The sequence below is a fragment of the Urocitellus parryii genome, chromosome 8, assembly GCF_045843805.1.
Source record: "Urocitellus parryii isolate mUroPar1 chromosome 8, mUroPar1.hap1, whole genome shotgun sequence".
Lineage (NCBI taxonomy): Eukaryota > Metazoa > Chordata > Mammalia > Rodentia > Sciuridae > Urocitellus > Urocitellus parryii.
Genome location: NC_135538.1, coordinates 109,893,063 through 109,914,057, shown reverse-complemented (window position 1 = coordinate 109,914,057; position 20,995 = coordinate 109,893,063). Strand labels below are relative to the sequence as shown.

At 43.3% G+C, this 20,995-nt stretch overlaps 2 protein-coding genes across 7 annotated transcripts; one reads left to right on the top strand and one right to left on the bottom strand.

The window, feature by feature from the left end:
- The first annotated feature begins 2,149 nt into the window (after positions 1 to 2,149).
- Apobec2 (apolipoprotein B mRNA editing enzyme catalytic subunit 2) lies at positions 2,150 to 12,933 on the top strand. The gene is made up of 3 exons (XM_026383456.2): positions 2,150 to 2,440; positions 9,631 to 10,194; positions 12,506 to 12,933. Exons 1-2 carry the CDS (start codon positions 2,310 to 2,312, stop codon positions 10,172 to 10,174), a joined length of 675 nt encoding a protein of 224 aa, XP_026239241.2. The 5' UTR covers positions 2,150 to 2,309; the 3' UTR covers positions 10,175 to 10,194; positions 12,506 to 12,933.
- A 753-nt stretch (positions 12,934 to 13,686) lies between these two features.
- Positions 13,687 to 20,707, bottom strand: Oard1 (O-acyl-ADP-ribose deacylase 1). Of its 6 annotated transcripts, none has more exons than XM_026383461.2 (6): positions 20,618 to 20,707; positions 19,784 to 19,856; positions 19,290 to 19,434; positions 18,246 to 18,304; positions 17,104 to 17,216; positions 13,687 to 15,516 (listed from the first exon to the last, which is right to left on the bottom strand). In XM_026383461.2, exons 2-6 carry the CDS (start codon positions 19,820 to 19,822, stop codon positions 15,414 to 15,416), a joined length of 459 nt encoding a protein of 152 aa, XP_026239246.1. In that variant the 5' UTR covers positions 19,823 to 19,856; positions 20,618 to 20,707; the 3' UTR covers positions 13,687 to 15,413. The 6 variants fall into 6 exon arrangements, 5 of the variants coding, with proteins under 5 accessions (XP_026239246.1, XP_026239245.1, XP_026239242.1 ...); XM_026383460.2 differs by having other exon boundaries at positions 19,784 to 19,859; positions 20,618 to 20,702; XM_026383457.2 differs by lacking the exon at positions 20,618 to 20,707 and adding an exon at positions 20,431 to 20,601 and having other exon boundaries at positions 19,784 to 19,859.
- Positions 20,708 to 20,995: the final 288 nt, after the last annotated feature.

Sequence of the window (20,995 nt, the reverse complement as noted above, 5' to 3'; positions counted from 1 at the left end):
GACTCAAATCCTTGGTGATCTTGTACAAATCATTTTGCCTCAGATCCCTAATGTGCAAAATGAGGGCATCATCCACACCTATGAGAGCCTGGGGTGAGGTCAATCCCCCAAGTGTCATAAAGACTGTTAAGTCCCTGCTCATGTATCTATGTATTCTTGGTATTTACTACACACAGAAGCCCTTGTGTCATTAAATAAAAGGATGAAGTAAACTCTTCGAAATTAAATGTTGTGAGTTTATGTGATGATAAATATTCTTTGCTATTCACCAGTTGCTACTATCTTTTCATGGTGGACATGGGCACTATTCCCTCTACCCTGTGCTTGATTCCTTTGAGAAAATGCCTACAAAATAATCTCTAGACAAGAATTAGTAACAGGCAGGGTGACATATAATTCACTGTCCACACTGAGACACTTTGGGGAGTCAAAGGGTTATGCCTAGATAGTAAGGAGGGAGCATAAGTGACCAGGCACCCTACCAACCCTGCACCATGCTGCTCGGAACTCTCTGGAGGCAGGAGTCCTCCGTAACCAACAGTCTCGGCTGCTCCTAGGCAGACCCTTGGAAAGGTACCCTATGTTCTTAGCACTGTCCAACCCCAAGTGAAGCTATGTTCAGGCCAGTTTCCTAGTGTTTTTCCATTCCTCATTTCAACCTGCAGATGACCCTGATCCCTCCCTTTCATTTTCCCGAGAATGTTCTAGTGTTGAGTTTACACTGCCCCAAACATGAAGACTTATGACCCCGGGAAGCACCTGTCAGGTGAGCTGCAAACTGGCCATCTTCTACTGCCTTTTAGCTCAAGGGCTTTTGCTTTTCCTCTCTGCAGTTTCAGCAGGCTTCTAACTGGTCTCTGCTATTGCTCCTTCCCACCACTGCCCCCATCACAATCAAGCAGCCAGGGGGATCCTGCAAAAACTAAGTTGGAGCATGTGTTTAATCTCTTCAGGGATAATGGCTTCCCATCTCACCCAAAGAAAAAGCCGAGGTCCTTGGAAGAGTCCATAGGGCCCCAGTCTCCTTAGCTCTTGCTCCCCTCTTTCGCCTTCTCTCCTAGGACTCTGCAGCCTTTGCTACCTTTGTTCCTCAAACACAGTAGGAACATTCCACCTCAGGGCATTTGCTTCTCTCCTAGGAACTTGAGCTTTCCCTTTAGAGATCCTTATGATTAGTTCCCTTGCCTCTTTCAGATCTTATCTCAATTCTTGTTCCCTGGCTAGCCTATGAAAAAGCAGTCTCACACCTTGCCCCTTTATCTTCCCTTCCCTGCCTTTTCTCCTTAGCCTTTAGCAACACCAAACATCATAAAGATAAATATTTTACTTACATTATTTATCATCCAACCCCTGCAAGCTCCATGAGGACAGGGACTTTCATTTGCTTTGTTCTTTACCATCACTTCAATACTAAAACAACACCTGGCATAGAGCAGATGCTCAGTTAAATATTTGTTAAATGAATCAAGGACTGACTGAGAGGGAGCATCGCAGGCAGGCTGAATGTTTATCTTCCAGACAGTCTGTGAATCTCCCCGTGTGCAGCATGGGTATAGCACACATGGTCTCCCACAGCAGTAGAGACGTTAAGTCTGATCTCGTGTGTAGACCACTAAACTCACCGCCAGGCCCATGTACAATCAATGCGCAGCTCCTGTCACTCCTGTTCCATTGGCCATGGCATCGTGGGTTCACAAAAGCCAAAGTAGCATCTACTCCCTTTGAGTCACAATTTACACACTCTTCCCAAATCATGTTTTTATCCTACCTCTCCTTGGGACTCTTCCTCCCTGAAGCCAGGTTCCCCCAGTAAAAATGGCTGGGCTCTCTGCAACCACCCCCTCTACAGCCTGCTTGAAACTCTGAGCTTCTCCTCCTAATCTCCAGATGTCTGCCCCGTGGCCCTTTCACAATCTCCCCTATGAGCTAGGGAGGTTGGAAACAAAGGGCAGAGGGAGAGGAAGGCAGGGAAGAGCAGGCCTCCCATGCCCACCTGCCAGCTTCCTGTCTTTTCAGACTGATAGATAGGGGATAGTAATGGCCAGAGTTTCCATTCCCCCACCCTGGCACCCTCTGTCACTCAATTAAAAAAAGATAGAGGGAGAGGGCCTGGGGGGGGAGGGGCAGGAGGCCCTGGTTATAAAGCCTGTCACTGAGGGACACAAGCACAAAGCCTGGCCAGCCAGGTCCTCTTTCGGTCATCCCCAGCCATACTTAGCTGCTGACAGCTGCTTGGGACTCTGCCGCCAGGCCCTGGCCCAGACCCGTAGCCTCTCCTCTCTCAGTAAGTCCTGAACCACAGCCCCTCTATGGCCCAGAGAGAAGAGGCTGCTGCGGCTGCTGCACCGGCCTCCCAAAATGGGGAGGACCTGGACGACCTGGAGAACCCCGAGAAGCTGAAGGAGCTCATTGAGCTGCCGCCTTTTGAGATCGTCACAGGGTGAGACTTGGACATGGGCCTGGGTCCTCCTCCCTAGGAGATTTTAGGCGTGGGGCAGGCTATGGACAGTTAGTATGTAAGAGCAGAGGTCAGGGTTAGCCACAGCTCTGGGAGAAGGCACCTGTGTACCTGGCAGGGGTCTTCAGGGTGTCTTGGCCTCTTGGGCACCAGTTTGGGCTCTCTCAGGAGAAGGGGAGGAACTCTTTGGAGGCAAGCACCCAAATATGAAACCGCCACTATGGCCTCCTGATATTGGGAGTCACCTGCCTTTCTGGAGAGAGGTTTATTCCCAAGAAGTTTGGTAAGACTTGCACATTTTAAGATGCCCCAAAGTCATGTTCCCCCACCCCCCCACCCCCACCACCACAACCACACACCTCATCTCTCTGCTCTGCTTCTGAGTAGGTCTCTCCTCTATGTTTATGTCTCTGGCACTTTCTTAGAGTTTCTCTCTGGAGTAGAAGATTTTAAGGCAGATCTATCCTTTTCCAAGGTTGAGAAACAGTTTTCACCTTATTAAGTCTCTTCTGAGTCTCCCCAGAGGCTGTCTGCTCCCCTCCCTAGGGAGAAAATCACAGCACAGATAACACAAGCCAGGGACTTCTGGACAGAGGAGCTGTTCCAATGAGCTCAGCTCAAGTGAGGCTGAGAAAACATCTAGAGGCTCCAGAGGGGGGCCATGAACAGGGTCCCTCTGTCCTGTCGATTGTGCCACTTCTAGGAATAAAATCAAGTGTCTTCCTCCTTTCCCCTCTCTTTCTATAGAGAAAGATCCTGCTGAATCTTTAAGAATCCTTTCGAAAGGAAAATGTGGGCCCACACTTTCTCCAGGTCCAGGATTTCCTTCACAGGGGGCTCCAGCACCGTGCACAGGCAGAGTGGGCACCCCACTGAGAGAAGTTTCAGAAAGAATGGAGGCACCATGCCCTCAAGGGTGGGAGGAGCCCTGGGTGGTAATTTGAACTTGCTATTTGATGCTTGACAAGTGATTTTCCAGTCTTGGTTTTATCATTTCTAACTGGAGAAAGTTATGCTAGTTGACTTCTAGACCCCTTCTAGCTCAGATATTTTCTGATTTCTAAAGGAGCCTAAGGGAAAATGCAGCCTAGTTCCTGAGGTGTGAGTAGCCCTCGTACTTCCGTTTGCCCATACTCAACCAGCTAATCGTACCCTCATCCTAGGATTAGGGGAGCAGCTGGGCACAGACTAATATAGACACAGGGAAAGCCTAGGGCAACCAGGCCAGGGGCATCCTCAATTCCAGGGGCTCTTGTGGAAGATCCTTTTTCTAACACCTCAGCATGCTAAGCCACGCTGTCTTTGCTCACACACACCCCACTGCATGCAGCACTGTGCTCTCCCTAGCACAGGAGCTAAATTAGACTATCGAGATGAACATGCTCTGGGTCCCGTGGAAGTGGGTCCTGAGGGTTAAGTCCTCTGATGTAACTGACATTTGTCAGGGCTTTAAAATCACTCATGCTTTCAAGTGAATGAGCTCATTCAAATCCTCAGCAGATGCTAGGAGAGGGAGATTGATTATTGCCCCTTACAGCAGGGGAAACTGAGACTCAGGGAGACTTGGTGACATGTTCAAGGCCACAGAACCAGGAAGTAGCAGATCTTCTGACCACCAGAGTCAAGTTTCTTGGCCACTGGTCTCTTTTTACTTGATTTTATTTTTGCCACTTGTCTCCTATCATCCTGGATCCATCTGCAAGGTAGTGAGGGTCAGAGGCTTCCCATGACCCAAGGCTCAGAGAAACAGGCAAAGCAAGCAGCTTTCTGCACACTCTGAGCGCATTTCAGGTGGAAGGTGGAGCCTGAGTCTTTTCTGGCCACAAGCAACAGCTGTGGAGATCTGTTTCCTTGGCCCCTCTGGGTAAACAGATGCTTAAAATAGCCCAGAGGTGGAGCTATGACTGTTGCTGGGACAAGGGGAGGAAACAGTTTTCCCTTCTACATGCCCAGAAATCCAAGGGACCAGCAAAGCCAGTCCTCTCCTAGCCTGGACTCCCTCAGGGTATGGATCCAAAATACTCTCTGTATTTTTGGGCTGGAAACCAGCAGAAGAGAGATGGCTTTTCAGAGAATAGTCCGAAAAAAGGGGTAGCTGGTAAGGAAAAGAGATGACTGCAGTGCTTCAGATTGAATAAGGTGCTCAGGATGAAGCAGACCTAAGCACATTAATAAAGCAACATGGTGGATAGTACTGGAAAAAGGCCTAAAACTGCAGTGAAACTAGCTCCTATTGGCTTGAAAGGTGATCATGTGTATCTTTTCCCTATTCTATGTTCAGTGACTTCTCCATAGCAGAAGTAATTACATTACAAAAATCAGAAAAGATTAGAAATCGGGATTGTTGTTTTTTTTCTTTCTTTCTTCCAGAGTTGGGTGTTAAATACTTAGCAGTACACCACTCCAACTGCTAGAAGTGAGAGGAAGTGAAGAAAAAGGAAAGGTTTGGTAATGCAGGAGATAGAGCTCTAGGACAAGTGTGGTGGCACACCCCTGGAATCCCAGAGCTTTGGTTGTGGCAGGAAGATCAAAAGTTCAAGCTGGCAATTTAGTGAGAATGTGATTCATTTTAAAAAAAAAAAAAAACCTCAATGGTAGGAGCACCCCTGGGTTCAAGCCACAGTACCACAAAAATAAATTAATTAAAATGAATCTCTAAAAGGTATGATTTGAGCCTGGAAAAGGCACTACTAGCTTTAATTTATTGAGATTCTACCATTGTTCACAATCTAAAAGGCTGGATAACTCAGTCTTTCAGATAAGGAAGCTAAACCTTAGAGGGCTAGGTAATTTGCCCAGCTAATAGAAGGGCAAGAACCCCAGGACTGTCTGATTCCAAAGCATCCCACCACAACCAAAGCCATAAAGAGGATTAGGTTTACATTCACAAATATTTACTGAGTAGGAATTGCTATTTACTGCCCATTTCCCCCCAATAGTAATATTTACCCCACAGGGGGCAGGGACTTTGTCTTTTTCTGCTTTATCCTTAGCACCTGTCTCCTAATAGGTACTCAACAAATATTTCCTGAATAAATGAATGAACTAATGAATGAATATTTATTATGTGTTAGTCTCTCTGCTAGATCTGTGATGGGGAAAGATCTTCTGGCATAGAGAAGCTCAGGATGTCTGGGGACCTGGTGGTGCTGGGTTTAGATGAGAATTCTCCTGGTGCATGCCTAGCTCTGCCTGCAGGAAGCTTAGGGGTGCTCTGAGGCACCATGGTAGGTTGTCTCCCCCATCTCCCCATCCCAGCAAGGAGTGACTGGCAGCACCCTGCTAGTTGTATTGTGTATGTTTTTGCAAAAAGCAAAATCTATCATCAATGGGATTATTACACAACAGAGATAAGTGGCAGATGGAGTGGGTCTTCTTTCAACCACTTCTTGAGCTACCAGGAATTTCCTGTGGCCAAATGAAGGACAGAGAGAAGAGGCAGCGTCTAGAGAAGGGATGCCTCTGGAGCATGATGGGTGAAGAAGACAGCCCACCGACTGCCACCCTGGCCTGTGTGGAGGGTTGGTAGGAGGTCAAAGCTATGTGCAAAAATGGTACCTCCTGGGGAGAAGGGCTTGCCTGGGGCAGATTCTCATCCAGTCCTGAGAGTCTACAGCTCCCTCCTCAGCTCTGTAACCCTCTGCCTCTGTGCCACACTCCTCTCCCTGACTAGGCTTACTCCTTGGCATCCACTTTGAAAGTAGTTTGAAAAAGAAGGCAACCGAAGAAAAGAGCAAGGCTACATCTTCCACACAGGTCACTGGCAGGTCTAGTGAGGGAAAGCTGAAATGAGTCAATGTTCAATCCCTTGAGAGTAGGTTTTCCACTCTGAGAGTTATCTGGAAGCAAACGTTTCATTTTAGACCATCTTCTACTGCCCTCCAGGTTGCCCCTTTTCATAGTACAGATTTCTACTTTGGAAATGCAAACCTTTAAAATGCAAACCTGAGAAAAAGACGTACTCACAGCTCTTCTCCCTCCTTCAAGCAGACCATCTTCCAAATTCTTGCTAGATATTAGGATTCTGGGTTTTCCTCTTAGATAATTATGATGCCCATGGTCTTGTATGCAGAAAACATGAGAAAACGATGCCTAAATTAAGTGCTGCCTGAAGCTGCAGGAAGGAAACAGGAATCATATAGTGGTGGTTTCTGTTCCTGAAGAAGGGACTGAACGCAGAGGGAGGGAGATCTATTACCATCATCTCTTGGTCACACCACTCCAACACACATGTACATGCACACACCACAGATAGAATGCACCCCCTGAACACACACACTCCTTTAATAGTGAAATTATCTGCTGAGGATCAAAAAAAAAAAAGATGTAAGTAGATATAATGCCTAGGCATATCATGTTTTTAGAAAACACCGTTTGTGATTAAGAAGGTAGATGTCTCCATGTCCTTTCTTCCACCAGTGAGCATAATAGTGTTGACCTATCTTGTGATTCCACAAAATCACCTGAGGTGGCCATGCTGTCCAGCTTGCTGCAGAAATGTCAGACCTCCCCTACCTCTGTTCTCCTGGATTCCCTCCAGGACGTGGCTGTTTTAGTCTGTGGGAAGCCCAGAGTACCTCACTTGACCCTCATGCTCCTTCTGGAAGACCAAGAAGCCCATCGAGATGCCAAGCAAGCTCAGTCTCTGGGAAAGCCCAAAGGAAAGACTAAAAGCCAAATCTTCCCTGCCTTTCCTTTGCCCATTGAAAGCTCTTCTCCTCCAGCACCTCTTCCAGAGGGCCCCGCTGAGGGACAGAACCGGCTCTGGGACTGCTGGTCAGAGGGGTCAGAAAACGATATTTATAGAGAGATGACCTTTCTTCTCCCTGCTTGGGTTTCAGGTTTCTGATTCTTCTCCTCTTGCCCAGGGAAGAGGTAGGGAAAATGTCAGAACTTTAATGGGGCAGAGAGAAGCAGGTTTCTCACAACTACCCAGCCAAACTTGCAATTGTATGCAGCCAAATTCATACTTCTGGGTGAACTAACTTAGCAAAAGTGGAGCAAGGCTTTGGGAAATTCCAGAAGAAACCTGAGGGACCACACAGGTAACTACTGCTGAAGTCCCCAAGTAATGATAATATTTCCAAGGATTCCACTGGAGAATCTCTCATACAGGTGGCTCTGCATTGACCTGGAAAAAGGAGTGTGGCCTGGCAAAAGACCTTGAGGAATAAAACAAGGGTTTGGGCTAAAAAGATGAGTTCTGTACTTCTCAGGAGCAAAATCTACTCCAGAGAGTGATGGGACCCCTGAGCAACTTGTAGAATTCAGGAGCAAGCAGGTAGAGTAACTAGGAAGAGCTCAGGGTAAGTGAATTTTCAGCAGAGACTGAAAGAGGAGAGAGGAAACATCAGGTGATCTATTCTGCTAAAATGTTAAGTAAATAATAAACACCTGCAACTAGGGACACAGGGGCTTAGAGAGCTAAGTATAGTACTTGAAGGGATTCTGGGGCTGGGTCCTCAAACACATTCATCTCCACAGTGGAAACTTAACCTGACAGTAAGAGACATGGAAACTTGTGTAGAAAAAATCTGGTGATGGAGTGGGGGCAAGGAATCCTGCAAGAAAACAACTCAGGTCAGCTCTTGGCATCTGCTGTTACCCTTAAGCAGCCAAGGCTCTGGGATACCAGGGATTCCCCTGTAGCCCAGGGAGTCTGGTGACCTTTCTGGGGAATAAGAAAGGGTGGAGACAGGGCTTGTGAGTTAGTGATGCCACAGTTATCTTCTCGGGAAGGCACAGAGATTACTTGTTTGGCTATGCTGAGCATGGAGGGGACCTAGGGCCTTGTGCATGGTAGGCAAGTGCTCTGCCCTGAGCTACATCCCCAGCTCTGAGATTATACTTTTAAAAAGCAATACATTCGGCGTCTCTAGTTGGTACTCACCCCTCCTTTACTTCTGAAAATCAATCCCTCCTATTAAAACCCCCTCATTCTCCTTGACCTTCACACCTGCAGATTTTTCCTATTTTAGAAAAACACACACATGTACAGAAATATCAACTCTGATGCCCTCTGTAGCTCTTCTCCTTTTTTGTCTCCTTCTTACTATTAAAAACCTGGCCTTTTCCTAATTTTCTAATCATCCTTCTCCTCTTTGAAGCCACTGGACACCTGAACTCCTTGTCACTAAGTTTGGTGTCCTAAGAAGATTAGTCACTTTTTCACCCCAGCTACACTCCATTGGCCATAGTAGCTTGCTGTGGATGTCACTTTTAAATGCTTTTCTACTAAAAAACTGGTAACAGTTCTCTGCTGCCTCCTGATTGAATCAAGGTGAAAGTTTTAATACCATAGGTTCTCTAGTCTACCTCTCCACTTTTAGTAGTTTTCTAATGCTCTCAGCTCTTTTATTTTTGCCTTCTTGGGCCAGCTAGAATCCAGCTGCTGGACTATAAGCATCTGGATGGCAGTGGCTACATCTTTCATGACTCTGAAATGACTCAATACTACACACAAGCTTGCTTATCCCAAGGTATCCTTGGGCAGTCTTGTCTCACAGGTAGCAATTCTCACACAGACAATGTGACAATCTTTTCACCTGAAGGAAAAGACAGACTTGAGAAACAGTCTACAAGCATACTACAAGACCTAGGCCATTCTGTGCTCAAAATGCAATTTACATGAGCTACAAGGAGAAATGAAAGCATGAAATGCTTTGCAAAATCTTTGTCTTGCTCTGTCATGAGAAATTTAACACACTTGCTACTTGGTAAAATTGCTATTTGAACACTGCTTGTCAATCCTAGACACACATTAGAATTCTCTAGAGAGTTTTAAAAAAATACTGATGCCTGGGACTTCTCTCTAGACATTCTGATTTAATTGATTTGGTGTGGGACCCAGGCTTAGTCCTCCTTGTGACTTGAAAGTATAGTCAGGTTAAGGGTTCACTGATTTAGGATGTGCTGTTTAGATGGTGGAAAGTGTTGAGGATCCTTCCTAGTGAGGTGACCAGAACATAAATCCAATCCAAATTCTCTCCCTCCCTCCAGGTAAACACTTCTGGGTTCTTTCATGCTTTTTTATGACTGTCATTAGCATAGGCAAGACCTATTTTTAGTAAGAGTGGATGTCTTGGAGATCTACCTACTCTAGGCTGGTTCTAGACACAAGAACTCATCATTCTCTCTCTCCTTCCTTGTCCCTTTGTCTCCTTTACCTACAGGGAGCGGCTGCCTGTCAACTTCTTTAAGTTTCAGTTCCGGAATGTGGAGTACAGTTCTGGGCGGAACAAGACCTTCCTCTGCTATGTGGTTGAAGCACAGGGCAAGGGAGGCCAAGTCCAGGCATCTCGGGGATACCTAGAGGATGAGCATGCAGCTGCCCATGCAGAGGAAGCCTTTTTCAACACCATCCTGCCCACCTTTGACCCATCCTTGAAGTACAATGTCACCTGGTATGTGTCTTCTAGTCCCTGTGCAGCTTGCGCTGACCGCATTATCAAAACCCTTGGGAAGACCAAGAACCTGCGCCTGCTCATTTTGGTGGGGCGACTCTTCATGTGGGAAGAACCAGAGATCCAGACTGCTCTGAAGAAACTGAAGGAGGCTGGCTGCAAACTGCGTATCATGAAGCCCCAGGATTTCGAGTACATCTGGCAGAATTTTGTGGAGCAAGAAGAGGGTCAATCCAAGGCCTTCGAGCCCTGGGAGGACATTCAGGAGAACTTCCTATACTATGAGGAGAAGTTGGCAGACATCCTGAAGTAGGCAGCTGGGCTCGGCCTCATGTGAGTTCTCCGGATTCCAGGGCACCATTTTTCCACCAACCGTTCACTTGAATAAGACCTGAGGTCAGGTAGAATAAGTGGCACAATGTTTAATCTGCATTGGAAGGATTGCACTTCTCTGCTTTTGGTTGGTTTTAAAACATTTTAGAACATTTTGTTTCATTTTCTCTTACCTCTGAATCTTTGTGCCAAAATCCTTTCTCTTTTCTATCCTTTTATTTCAAACTAACTTCCTATAACTTGGAAAACCAAGGTTGAAAGGGATCCTAAAGCTTTGAGACAGATGAAACTTCAGTAAGATTTAGATGGCACAAGGGCCACTTACCGAACAACAGCAGAGAAGATATTTAAGTCCTTCAAGCATGCCCTCTTGTGCATGGATCCAGGCTTACTCTGCTCCCAAGCTGCCTGCAGTCTACACATCTGCTTTTCTTTAATGCAGGTTTTTCATTCTTTAGGGGCAATTCTTTCATTTTTGGTAATTCTGAAATTCCCAAGTGGATTTGTAGTCAACTTTTGGTTTTGGCCAGACCTGCTTTTATGTTTTCAAGCAAATGGTTATGCTTTGAGGGAGATCAATAATTGCTGCATGAATGCCTAATGCAAGAACATGTTCCTTATTGAGAAGACCTCAGCATTGGAAAATGCTGAATGCAAGAATCAGGATAACACAGCCACAAACTGGTTTATACAGGAATGTTTAAAGGGTTAAAAAGATGTTTATAAATTAGGTGGCAGCTCAGAAGTAGCCTCCTACAGATATCAAGAGGTGATGGGAGAACTGGAAGTAAAGATTAGCTATTTAAGCAAATAATTAGGACACAATTAAGGCCAATTTGGCCTCTTGCTGAGGGTAAATTAGACTCTTACAGAAACAGGCCAATTATCCTCAGGAAAGAGGGTAAAGGATCCTTTACTATCTTTTTTTAAATTTTGTCTGATCTAGTTTGCTCCCACAGAAACGCTATGACTGAACTGAGCCCGTTACAAGGCCACAGTTACTGATCAAAACCTCTGATGATAGAGATGGGTATTTAACCACCCTCATACTCAACTTTAATTCTCAAACAACTCCCATATTAGTAAAACATGAAAGCAACATGTTTCTAGTTTTTTTTTTTTTTTTTTGGTGATTCTCACTCCTAATACCCCTAAGAGGAGATGCTGCTTTATAGACACATTTAGGAAATATCAATGTTCTGGAGCTTGCTGTTGGCAGGTGTTTTCTATTAGGCACACACATAGGGCACTTGCTCATTCTCAGGCTGAGCATCTGCAATTCCTGAAGACATGATTCTCAGTTATTTCTTAAAAAAGAAGGACTCAGTCTTTGAATTCAGTTGGGGAAAAGCATGAGGTAATCTGCTCACAGAAAATATGACACGTACTCTAGGTAGTGGTGAGCATCAAGAGACAGACTGCAGAGAGTGACCTCTGAAAATACAAAGTTTAACTTTCAAAATTCCTGAAACATTTTTTTAGTATAATTGGTATCACTGTAATCATAAACCCAACAGACTCTATAGAGAAATGAAGAATAGTTTAATTTTAACCCTACTATCCTTTATTAAATATTTTTCATGGGCCACTTCTAGCTACCTAACTAACAATCCTCAGGGATTTTGTTTTGATTTTTCAGGGATTTTTTTTTCCATTAAAATTAAGCATTTTCAGGGGTAGTATGATTTTGTATAATTGAGGGTTGTAGCTCATACTGATTTAAGTCAAAAAATAAACCAGTTTGAAGAAAAAGTCCATTTCTAAGACAGATTATTTAAAAATAGAGTATTACTGGGACATCACCCACATTATAAGCCTCCTTCTTCAGCGTACATATAAAACTATGCCCTCTAAGTCTACTACATGCTCCCTTGTCCTCTATTTAAATGCTCACAATCCTGAAGGAAATGCACCAAGTTTTTAAAAAGGCATGAAATAGAGTTGTAGTCTAAAAGCTCAAAAGAACAACCCAGCTTAATTAAAATCATCCCAAGAAATGAACATCTGTTAAATAAGATTTGCCTCTTAAAATCATCCCAAGAAATGAGCATTTGTTAAATAAAATTTGCCTCTTATCTCTTATTTCACCTTTTGGGGAAAAAAAAGTTTAACCATATATTTAACCAAGAGAAGAGTTAAAGATTTCTCTGGGCCTTTTCCTGCATAAATCACACCAAAATATTAATGAAAGAAACAAACCCAGTCCTGGCTCAGCCAGGAACCACAGAAAACTATGGAGAAGTAATTCTAGATTCAGGGATTTGTTGGTACCTACAGGGCTCTCAGTAACAATCTGTTTTTTTTCATGAAGGTCTGCATGCTGCCATCAAGAGACAGTAGTGACATATATGCCATCTTGGACCTGCCTGTCTTCCTAATATGACCATCTGGAGCTGGACAACATCTGACATCAACTAATCACACTGGATAAGGCCCTCAGAGGACTCAATACACTTCTCACTGCTATAATTCATTCAGGTTGTGCCTGTCTCTCTTATGCTGCTTTGGGGAAACAGGAAAGTGAACAACAAGGAGAGAAAAGCAACCACATATGGGCACCAGGCATCTGTGGGGCTGCAGGTCTTAATGACTCCCCAATGGAGCTGCTTAAGGCATAGGGCTTCAGACCCACAGTATAGATATTTGAAATATATCCAGAAATCCATTTTATGTTAAATTGGGCTGTTTTATTTTAAGAAAGAAAAACAGCAACATTAATAAAAGAAATAGTGTGGTTTTTCTGTGGCCTGATATTTTAAGGACCTTGTGCATCAGGAAGTTACCATGGACAGTAAGTAAATCAGGTGTAAGGACGTCTTAGACCATGACATTATGAGAGGGAAGATTAAACCAGGACCTCCCAGACAACAGGAACTAACTTTCCCATGCACACTGCCCACCACAGTCTTGCCTCTCTTAAACTAATTTCTCCTGAGGTGACTTGTAAATGAGGGCTTTCCCACTTCTCTGACAAGAGCATAGCAGAACGTGGAACAAAAAGCAGAGGAATGTTATAAGATACCAACATCCCAATTGCCAGTGAATAAGCAGTTAGCTTCTTGATTAAGAGGAGGATGAAAAGCACTTAAACGTGTAGACACACATCATGTAAGAGGATTCAATACATGATACTTGATAGTGTTGGAAGAAGAATGTCAAAAGTCTTACTTCTTAAAAGGTTTGAGTCCTACATGGAAACAAAATTTCACATGTGAACTTCTGGGTGTTTGCCAAACTCCAACTGGGTTTCCAAGAATAATGTGTTCATTTTGATTATCAGGCCATGCCTCCTTTCCCCAGGCTTCAAGTGTGATAAGTCATCGGAATTTGACCCCAAGACTATCTGCAACTGACAAAACACTTTATCACATCCCTGCTGAGTCCCAGAATTCCACTTACAGCCAATCCTGGATGAGACTAGGTTTTGTTAAAAGAATCATGTCCCATAGTCCAAGAAAAAAATTAGCTGTAATCTTTTTAAAAGTAAAGGAAGCCTAGAAAACCAATGTTTTGACCGAGTGTTAAGATTTATTTGCCTAGCAGTGGAGGTGTAGTCAGTGGTAGCCTAACATGCACAAGTCCCTGGGGTCAATCCCCAGCATCATAGTGGAGTTGGGGAGACACAAAGATTTATTTTGCCTAGAGTTAAACAAAATACTTTAATTCTTCAAGTTTCTACTTATCACCCCACTTTCATTTTCAATTTTGTGTATTTAGATATCCTCTCCCCACTTTTCTCCCTTCAATTTTATTTTCTGTAGATAGAAAATAAGAAAAGCCTTGGTCTCTTTGCTGATGAACTTGCCCCTGCTCACCAACAACATGCAGAACTGTCTGCTCCAAACAGAGATATGAAAGGGAAATACTTTTTAGCAACTGTTGCCTATCAGGCTGAAATGTGATAAGAACATAAGTCTAAAGTACGAAGATTATATTTAACCAGTGCTTTTCTGGTGTTTCAGTAAGCCCCTTCTAAATTCCAGTTGTTCTTTGACACTAAGCAAAGCAGCAAGTCCTGACAAACCCAGCATTCATCTTTGGGAGAAAAATCAGTAGCATGTCTGGCTGTTTTAACTCTGAGAACCATAGCTAAGAAGGGGAAAAAAATATGCCTCCTAGCTTTCCCAATAGCTCTAATACCAAGCCACTGTTTAAATCCATGAACTTTATTCTTCTACTATGAAAGTTCAGACTTGACATCTGAACTTCAGAAAAAAAAAAAAAAAGAATATTTACAGTGGTATTCTTGGGATCCCAGTTAGCTGCACATTAGAATTTTCTAGGGAGGTTAAAAACAAACTTGTCACCCCACCTTGCCAACAAATTAAAACTTTGTGAGAAAGTGCCTTTATAATTTTCAGAAGATTTAAAGGACTTGGTTTAGATCACTGAGTTACTGCGTCACTATTCTGTGTGAAGCACTCTACCAGGCACTCAACACATGCTGTTTCCTGTGTGTCATGATTAAATTCGGATATATTCCATCACAGAATCTATGCAGAGGATGAGTTCACCATGAGATTCAAAACCTGCCTTCCAACTGCACTGATCCATAGTTTTTGTCCACTCATGTTTCTTACCTTGATACTCTTCCCAGTGGTCCCTCCAACTCTGAAATTAAGTTATCAGCTATCCTCTGCTACTCAAGTCCAGAACAGATATGAGCACAGAACCTCATTGAACCCCAAGGAAAAGAGATTTATTTTTCCGTTTTGGTCACAAATTCCTTGTTAACAATGTAGAATTCAATTTTGTATTAACAAACAAAACATGATTCTCTCCTAGGATGAATTTCACCAAGAATAATGCCAAGTTAAATGCACAAATGACAAAAGATGCACAAGTAACTCAAATGTTCAATCTTCCTGAAATTTCTCTTATTAAACGGCAAAGAAACAATCAATGTTGCCACCTAGTGGCCAGCCAAACAAATCAGGTAGCATACTGGAACAGAGGTCACAGGCCCAATTTTCTGGGTTCTGGGCCCAGTATCAGGCTACAGACTTCTGACCTCCAGCAAAAAGCAGAGAAACATATCCCAAGCTATCCCTCCTCCAGAGTCCCAATCCAAATACTGGAATACAACAACCCAAGATTGGCCTATGACACAGAATATAAAGTGAAAATTTCCGCTGCCCAATTTAAGGTCAGTTTGCTCAGTCCTATGGCCAAATAGGAATGACACAGGAGAACATGAACACGTAGAAAGTGTTTGTCTCTCAGAGCGTATACACAGTAATTTTGATGTCTGTTGCCTCAAATACCTCCTCAATCATTGCAGATACATTTTCCCATTGCAGACGATCAAGACCACATCCAATCCTAAAAAAGATAAAACATTTCCATTGGCTGTGATGAAGGCATCTAGGAGACTGCTCTTTCCCTTTTCTTTTGGGCTATATCCCCCCAAAGCAGTTATTTGGTCTTACACCTATAGGCAGCCATGGTCAGAGTTTGGAAATAATTCTTGCTGTGAAGTCACCAGAGACCATTCCTACACAGCTCAAACATCCAATAGCTGTCACTTCTCTTTGCCCAATAAGATACCACTTCCCAATTATTTCATGCTAGATTAAAAATGTGTAACTCTGCCATGATACAGGAGATTCACTATCCCATTACCTCTCTACTGATAAAAACTGGCTATGGATGGATATGAAAAGGTTGGCATTTTTCTTTTTTTCAAATACTGGGGATTGCACCTAGGGACACTTAACCACCGAAACACATCCCCAGCACTTTTCATTTTTTATTTTGAGATAGGGTTTCACTAAGTTGCAAGTCTCAAACTTGCAATCCTCCTGCCTCAGCCTCCTGAGTTGCTGAGATTATAGGCATGCGCCACCACACCCAGCTAGTATTTTCCAAATACATTCAAAATAATGGAATGTTAAGGAAAATGAAAAGGAGAAAGGGGACAAGGGATAGGACCTCTGCAAAAAAAAGGAGGTCAAGATGGAATGTTGGAAAATGCCAAAATGCTTGCAATCCAGGACTAAGGTCTTTGCAATACCCTGGTGAGAAACTTACATCACCTAGCACCTTTCATCCAAGATGTTACTTTATTGATCTTCAACATCCCTCAGGACAAGACGGGGTTAAAATTGCTAATTTCATATCATCATGTGATAATTAAGTCCCTGAAGAATTATGATAAAAAATAGTTTCAGATTCATAAGCCATGAGTATATTAAAGACCAGTATAAGATAAGGGACACTGTAGCACATGCAAAGTAACTTAAGGCTTGCAATAAACCTGCATGCATGGTCAGCACTGATGCAAAACTACTAGGGTAGTGGGGAAAAAAGAGGTAAGGACTACTTCCTGAATAGGAAATAAAGGACACATTGAATACCCACTGTCCTTCCCATAAGTCCCCAATATCTAAGAAGTTACATCAGGGACAAATCCTCTGGCTACCACTCATGCTGACCACAAATAAGCATGCAGTGTAAAAGGCAACGATAATTTACAATTTTCTTGACACAGGATTAATTGGTTTGGGAGACCACAAGTGGCCCAAGAAGGAAATCACAATTGCCATGGTCAGAGTTTGGAAATAATTCTTGCTGTGAAGTTGATTCTTTAGTTTACTTGGCGAACAGGCTTCAAGAAAAGTATGCCAAGAATTCAATAAATGTGACTGAATGGAAATGGTTTCTCCCCTAAAAGTAGGCTGAGGCAGGCGTGTGTTTTGATGTGGGTTTACACTGATTCATTCAACTCAAGCTAGAAAATGGCTATCCCTTGGCCTAAATCAGACAACTGGCTCACTGGTGATCATACAAAGTTTGGAAATTTGTCTCTTTAAATCTGTATTTTCAGTTAAACTTTGAAGTTGTTCATCTTTGACTAAAACAGTCAACCCCACCAATTAAATCTTCATTTAGGGCCCTGGATTTCCTTGCCTGGGCATGGAGAGATCCGTGACTCCATTCTTCAAACAATGGGACTTCATGGCCTCTAAGCTCTTCTGTAAGTTTTCATAAGTTGGCTTGTGTGAAGCCCTTTTCTTTGTAATCTGAACACAAAGATTCACATTCTCATTAGCTCAAAATGAAAAGGCATTTGATTCCTTTACATCCTAATAAAAGAATAAATGCTTTTTATAGAATAATTAATCTAGAAAAGGAATAGCAAATGTCATACTACTCCTTCCACATTTTATAGGAGGTCCCCAGAAAAACTCACTAAAACTGGGATTGAGAAACTCAGACTCCACCTTTGAAATCTTTCTTTTCCCAAGGAAACTCATGAGATTGGTAAACTGTGTCTATTGCCAATTGTTTCTAAGCAAAGTAAATGGAAATCTTTGTGCCACTTCCAAAAGATAAGCTACATACCTGTAACAAGGAAGAAGCTAAAAATTCCCTATTAAAAGTCTCTATTTAGTAACTGTACTTGCTTGTTTTTTATGTTTCTCTACCAAAGAATAGAGAGGAAGTGGTAGTTTTCCAAAGTAAAAACACTGAAAATCACATCAGCTATAAGATCAGAATTCATCAACTAGGATATCTCCTCACTCAGATGCTATCCAGATCAGGCATGTGGTGGGTTGGCTCTAAGCCACCCACCATCATCACTAAGGAAGCCACGCCCCCTCTGGGGGCAAAGGCATTTGGACAAGTGGAGAGTTCCTTACTCTACCGCAGGCAAAAGAGGAGCTGGGTAACACTTGGCACTGCATCTGATATAGAAAAATAAGGAAAAAAAAACCCTTTGGGGTTTCTGTTTTTTGAGACATTGTTGCTTCTATCACTATGACTAGGAAATAAAGTATAGGAGGCATCACAAACTTTTGCTAGTCTTAGAACATAGGACTTTGGAGCATAGCACAGTACTCTTGACCATGGAGCTGGGATGCAGCCTTATGCTCCTTTCTAACTGAGTGCTCCAAGTAGCCAGCACCATTGGATTTGAGTTGTCACGAAATCAAAAGCATTTTGATATTCTTTGTTGTGTAGAATGAAGCTTCATAATCAACACAAATGCAAGGCAGCCCATCTGTTCACCAATCCTTAGAATGTATTAAGATTTGGCCCCATCTTACCAAATAATATATATATCGCCCATCTCTCTTGAGAACAGCCACTTCTCCAGATTTCTTTTCTAAGAAAAAAACAGTTCTTTAATAGAAAGGAAAGCCAAAACACCAATTTCCACTCTTAAGATTGTTTTAATCTTTATAAATCTTGAGTTTATCTAAGAACTAGAAATAATTTAACTGTGAAGAAACCACTGTCTCCCATGAACTGTTTGCTTTTATCAGCCTTCCCAAATACTGTTACTGATAGCTTACTTATAATCACGTTTCTTTAAAACCCATTTTTTGTCTTGCCCCTAATTTCAAATATATCCTTACCTGACCATTTAAAAAACTTTGAAGTCTATTGCTTTACAATTTAGAATTTACTATTTCTTAAACTACTGAAAATATTCATTTGCTAACGACCTTTTTTTTTTTTTGCTAATGACTTTTATACTTGTGTTCAGCATTATAAGAAACAAATTAAAAAGTTAGTAAGTATTCAAATCAGAGAAGGTGTTCTCCTTGTAAATAGCTACAATACAAAGCTGTAAGAAACTGTTCTTGTTTGAAGCCAGAATCAGAATGACTGGTAGACACTCAGTAACCCTGGAATTTGGTCTGAGAAATTGTTTCAGAAGCTCCACATGAGATTCTAATGTATACCTCTGATTTAAAGTCATTAGTAAAAAGCGATGGAAGGAGTCTGTGAAGGAGGTGGTTTCTGAACTCCTTCTTGAAGATTAGGTAGAATATTAGCAAACAGAAGATCTTGAATGCCAAGCTAACACCCGTGGACTTTGCTCAGTACTTTTGAGTTATTAAAGGTTTCTGAAAAGTGGAGTAATATTATCAGCGAAGTTTTATGATAGGGTTTAGAAACTATTACAAGAATTCTGATTTGATGTGATAAGGGTCCAAACCAGAAGCCATTTTTGTAAAGAAAAACTTTAGCTGAAGAATTAAAAGCAATTATTAGAAATCCTGTTTGCATGCATGTCTTAATAAAGTATAAGAGAAAATGCTTTTTAAGTAGGGAAAAACAGGTATATTGTTTGCAAAACTCACGTTGATTTAACAGTTCTTGCACCCCTCCAAATTTCTTCTTGAAGAGGACAGCTATCCCAGCACCCATGCGACAATCCTCACTGATACAGTGAGCTAGAGAGTCTGTTTTGGGACATGCAAAAAGGTCTCCTTTCACATATGTAATCTAAAATGTGCAAAGAGAAAGAATGCTTTATTAGATACAGAAAAATACTAAACTATTTTTTCATATCCTTTAGTTTGTGTCCCCCACTACCTCTTTCCAACCCTCCTGCAATATGAACGAAAACCAAAACCACAGAATTTAACAAGTTTACCACAAAAAATTAAGGCATGTGTAAAAGAAAAGTGATGGTTGGTCCCTGACTAGGACTGTATTAGCCTTTCTTGAATAAATCAACTAGAGAGAAACAAAACAGACGATCCAATTATTGGTTTAATTAAAAGGTGTTTATGCTTTTGACCTCAATTATTCTGAATTTCAGTTCACCGATAAGCTAATAGTTGTTACGCACTCTGCTTCCTTCTGGATCTTCATTAAGACTGCTGGCCATGACAGTCGCTATTTCCAGAATTTAAATGTTTCTTCTGCTATGAGAGGGAAAAGCAAGTAAAAATGCTTAAGCAGCCTGAAGATAGTATATTCAAACGGCCTTGACCACCCACTTATTAGTTTTCTTCCCCAATGTTTATTGCTGAATATGACTTCGTTCAGCAACACAACACTGTTCTGGGACAAGGAAAAGGAAAGACGCCTGGGTTCGCAGGCTGCAGTGACCCGCTAGCTCTCTTTTCTCGCTTTCCAGGAAAGGAAGCCCAGGCGGTCCCAGACACGCCTCCTCGCTTCTCCAAGCGAGCAGGACGATTTAGGATTGTCTCCTTTTCTCGGCAGGACGCAAAAGCATTTCTCCAGTGGATGTGGCTTATAAATGCAATGCAGGGACCCAGCCACAGTCCCGTTAAGCCGCAACTAGTGTTCGGGGCAGGGACGTTGCTGAGCCGCAGGGAGGGGCGAGGAAAGACGGCCTCACGTGGAAGATTCGCTCCCTAGCTTGAGGAACTGGGGGAGGAAAGAGTCTAAAGATTCCCATTCTCTCTCCCACCCTAGGAGGGGTCAGTCCTGGCATCCCTTGGGAGAGTGAGTACAGGGGTCACTCATCACCTGGAAAGGAGTCGGCCTTTAGGACGCCCCAGCCCAGCGGGGATAGGGCTCGGAATCCGACCCTGTTAGGTGGGGAGCAAAGGACGAGCCCCGAAGCGGAGCCAATCCCGCCACAGCCCTTGATTGCACGCTCCCAAGATGGCCGCACCCGCCCTGTAGCGGGGCGGAAACAAGCCCCTCTAGCTACCTAGGCGAGCTAACTCTCTGTGGTGATGGCCGCGGCACTTCCGGCGGTAAGGCCGTGTTCTCCCGCCGCCGCCCGGGCATGCGTAACGAAACCCCACCGCGAGACGGAGATAGCGACGCTTGCGCATTAGACCCGGGGGTGTGTCCCAGTGGCCTTTTAGAAGGGGATGGGTAGCTGGCAAAGAGACGATTTAGCGCCTGCGTGGTACTACGCTCAGGGCGGCGTTGAGTTGAAGGATTCGGTGCGACCCCAAGGCGCCTGCGTAGTTCTTCAACTCAAGAAGTAGTCAAATCAAGGAAGTGGGCGTGGTCTCGGGGGCGCCTGCGCGATGCTTCTCCGAAGAGGGGCGGGACGAGCCCGGCTGGGGTTAGAGGGCGT

What these genes read in the sequence shown, in the direction of transcription:
- Oard1 (XM_026383461.2), bottom strand. Translation starts at nt 19,822, where the DNA reads ATGGCCAGCAGTCTTAATGAAGATCCAGAAGGAAGCAGA. An exon ending in AAGATCCAGAAGGAAGCAGA is followed by an intron (nt 19,435 to 19,783) that starts GTGCGTAACAAC and finishes TGCACATTTTAG; the next exon opens with ATTACATATGTGAAAGGAGA. An exon ending in ACGGATCTCTCCATGCCCAG is followed by an intron (nt 15,517 to 17,103) that starts GCAAGGAAATCC and finishes TATCTTTTTTAG; the next exon opens with GATTGGATGTGGTCTTGATC.
- Apobec2 (XM_026383456.2), top strand. Translation starts at nt 2,310, where the DNA reads ATGGCCCAGAGAGAAGAGGCTGCTGCGGCTGCTGCACCGGCCTCCCAA. An exon ending in CCTTTTGAGATCGTCACAGG is followed by an intron (nt 2,441 to 9,630) that starts GTGAGACTTGGA and finishes CTTTACCTACAG; the next exon opens with GGAGCGGCTGCCTGTCAACT.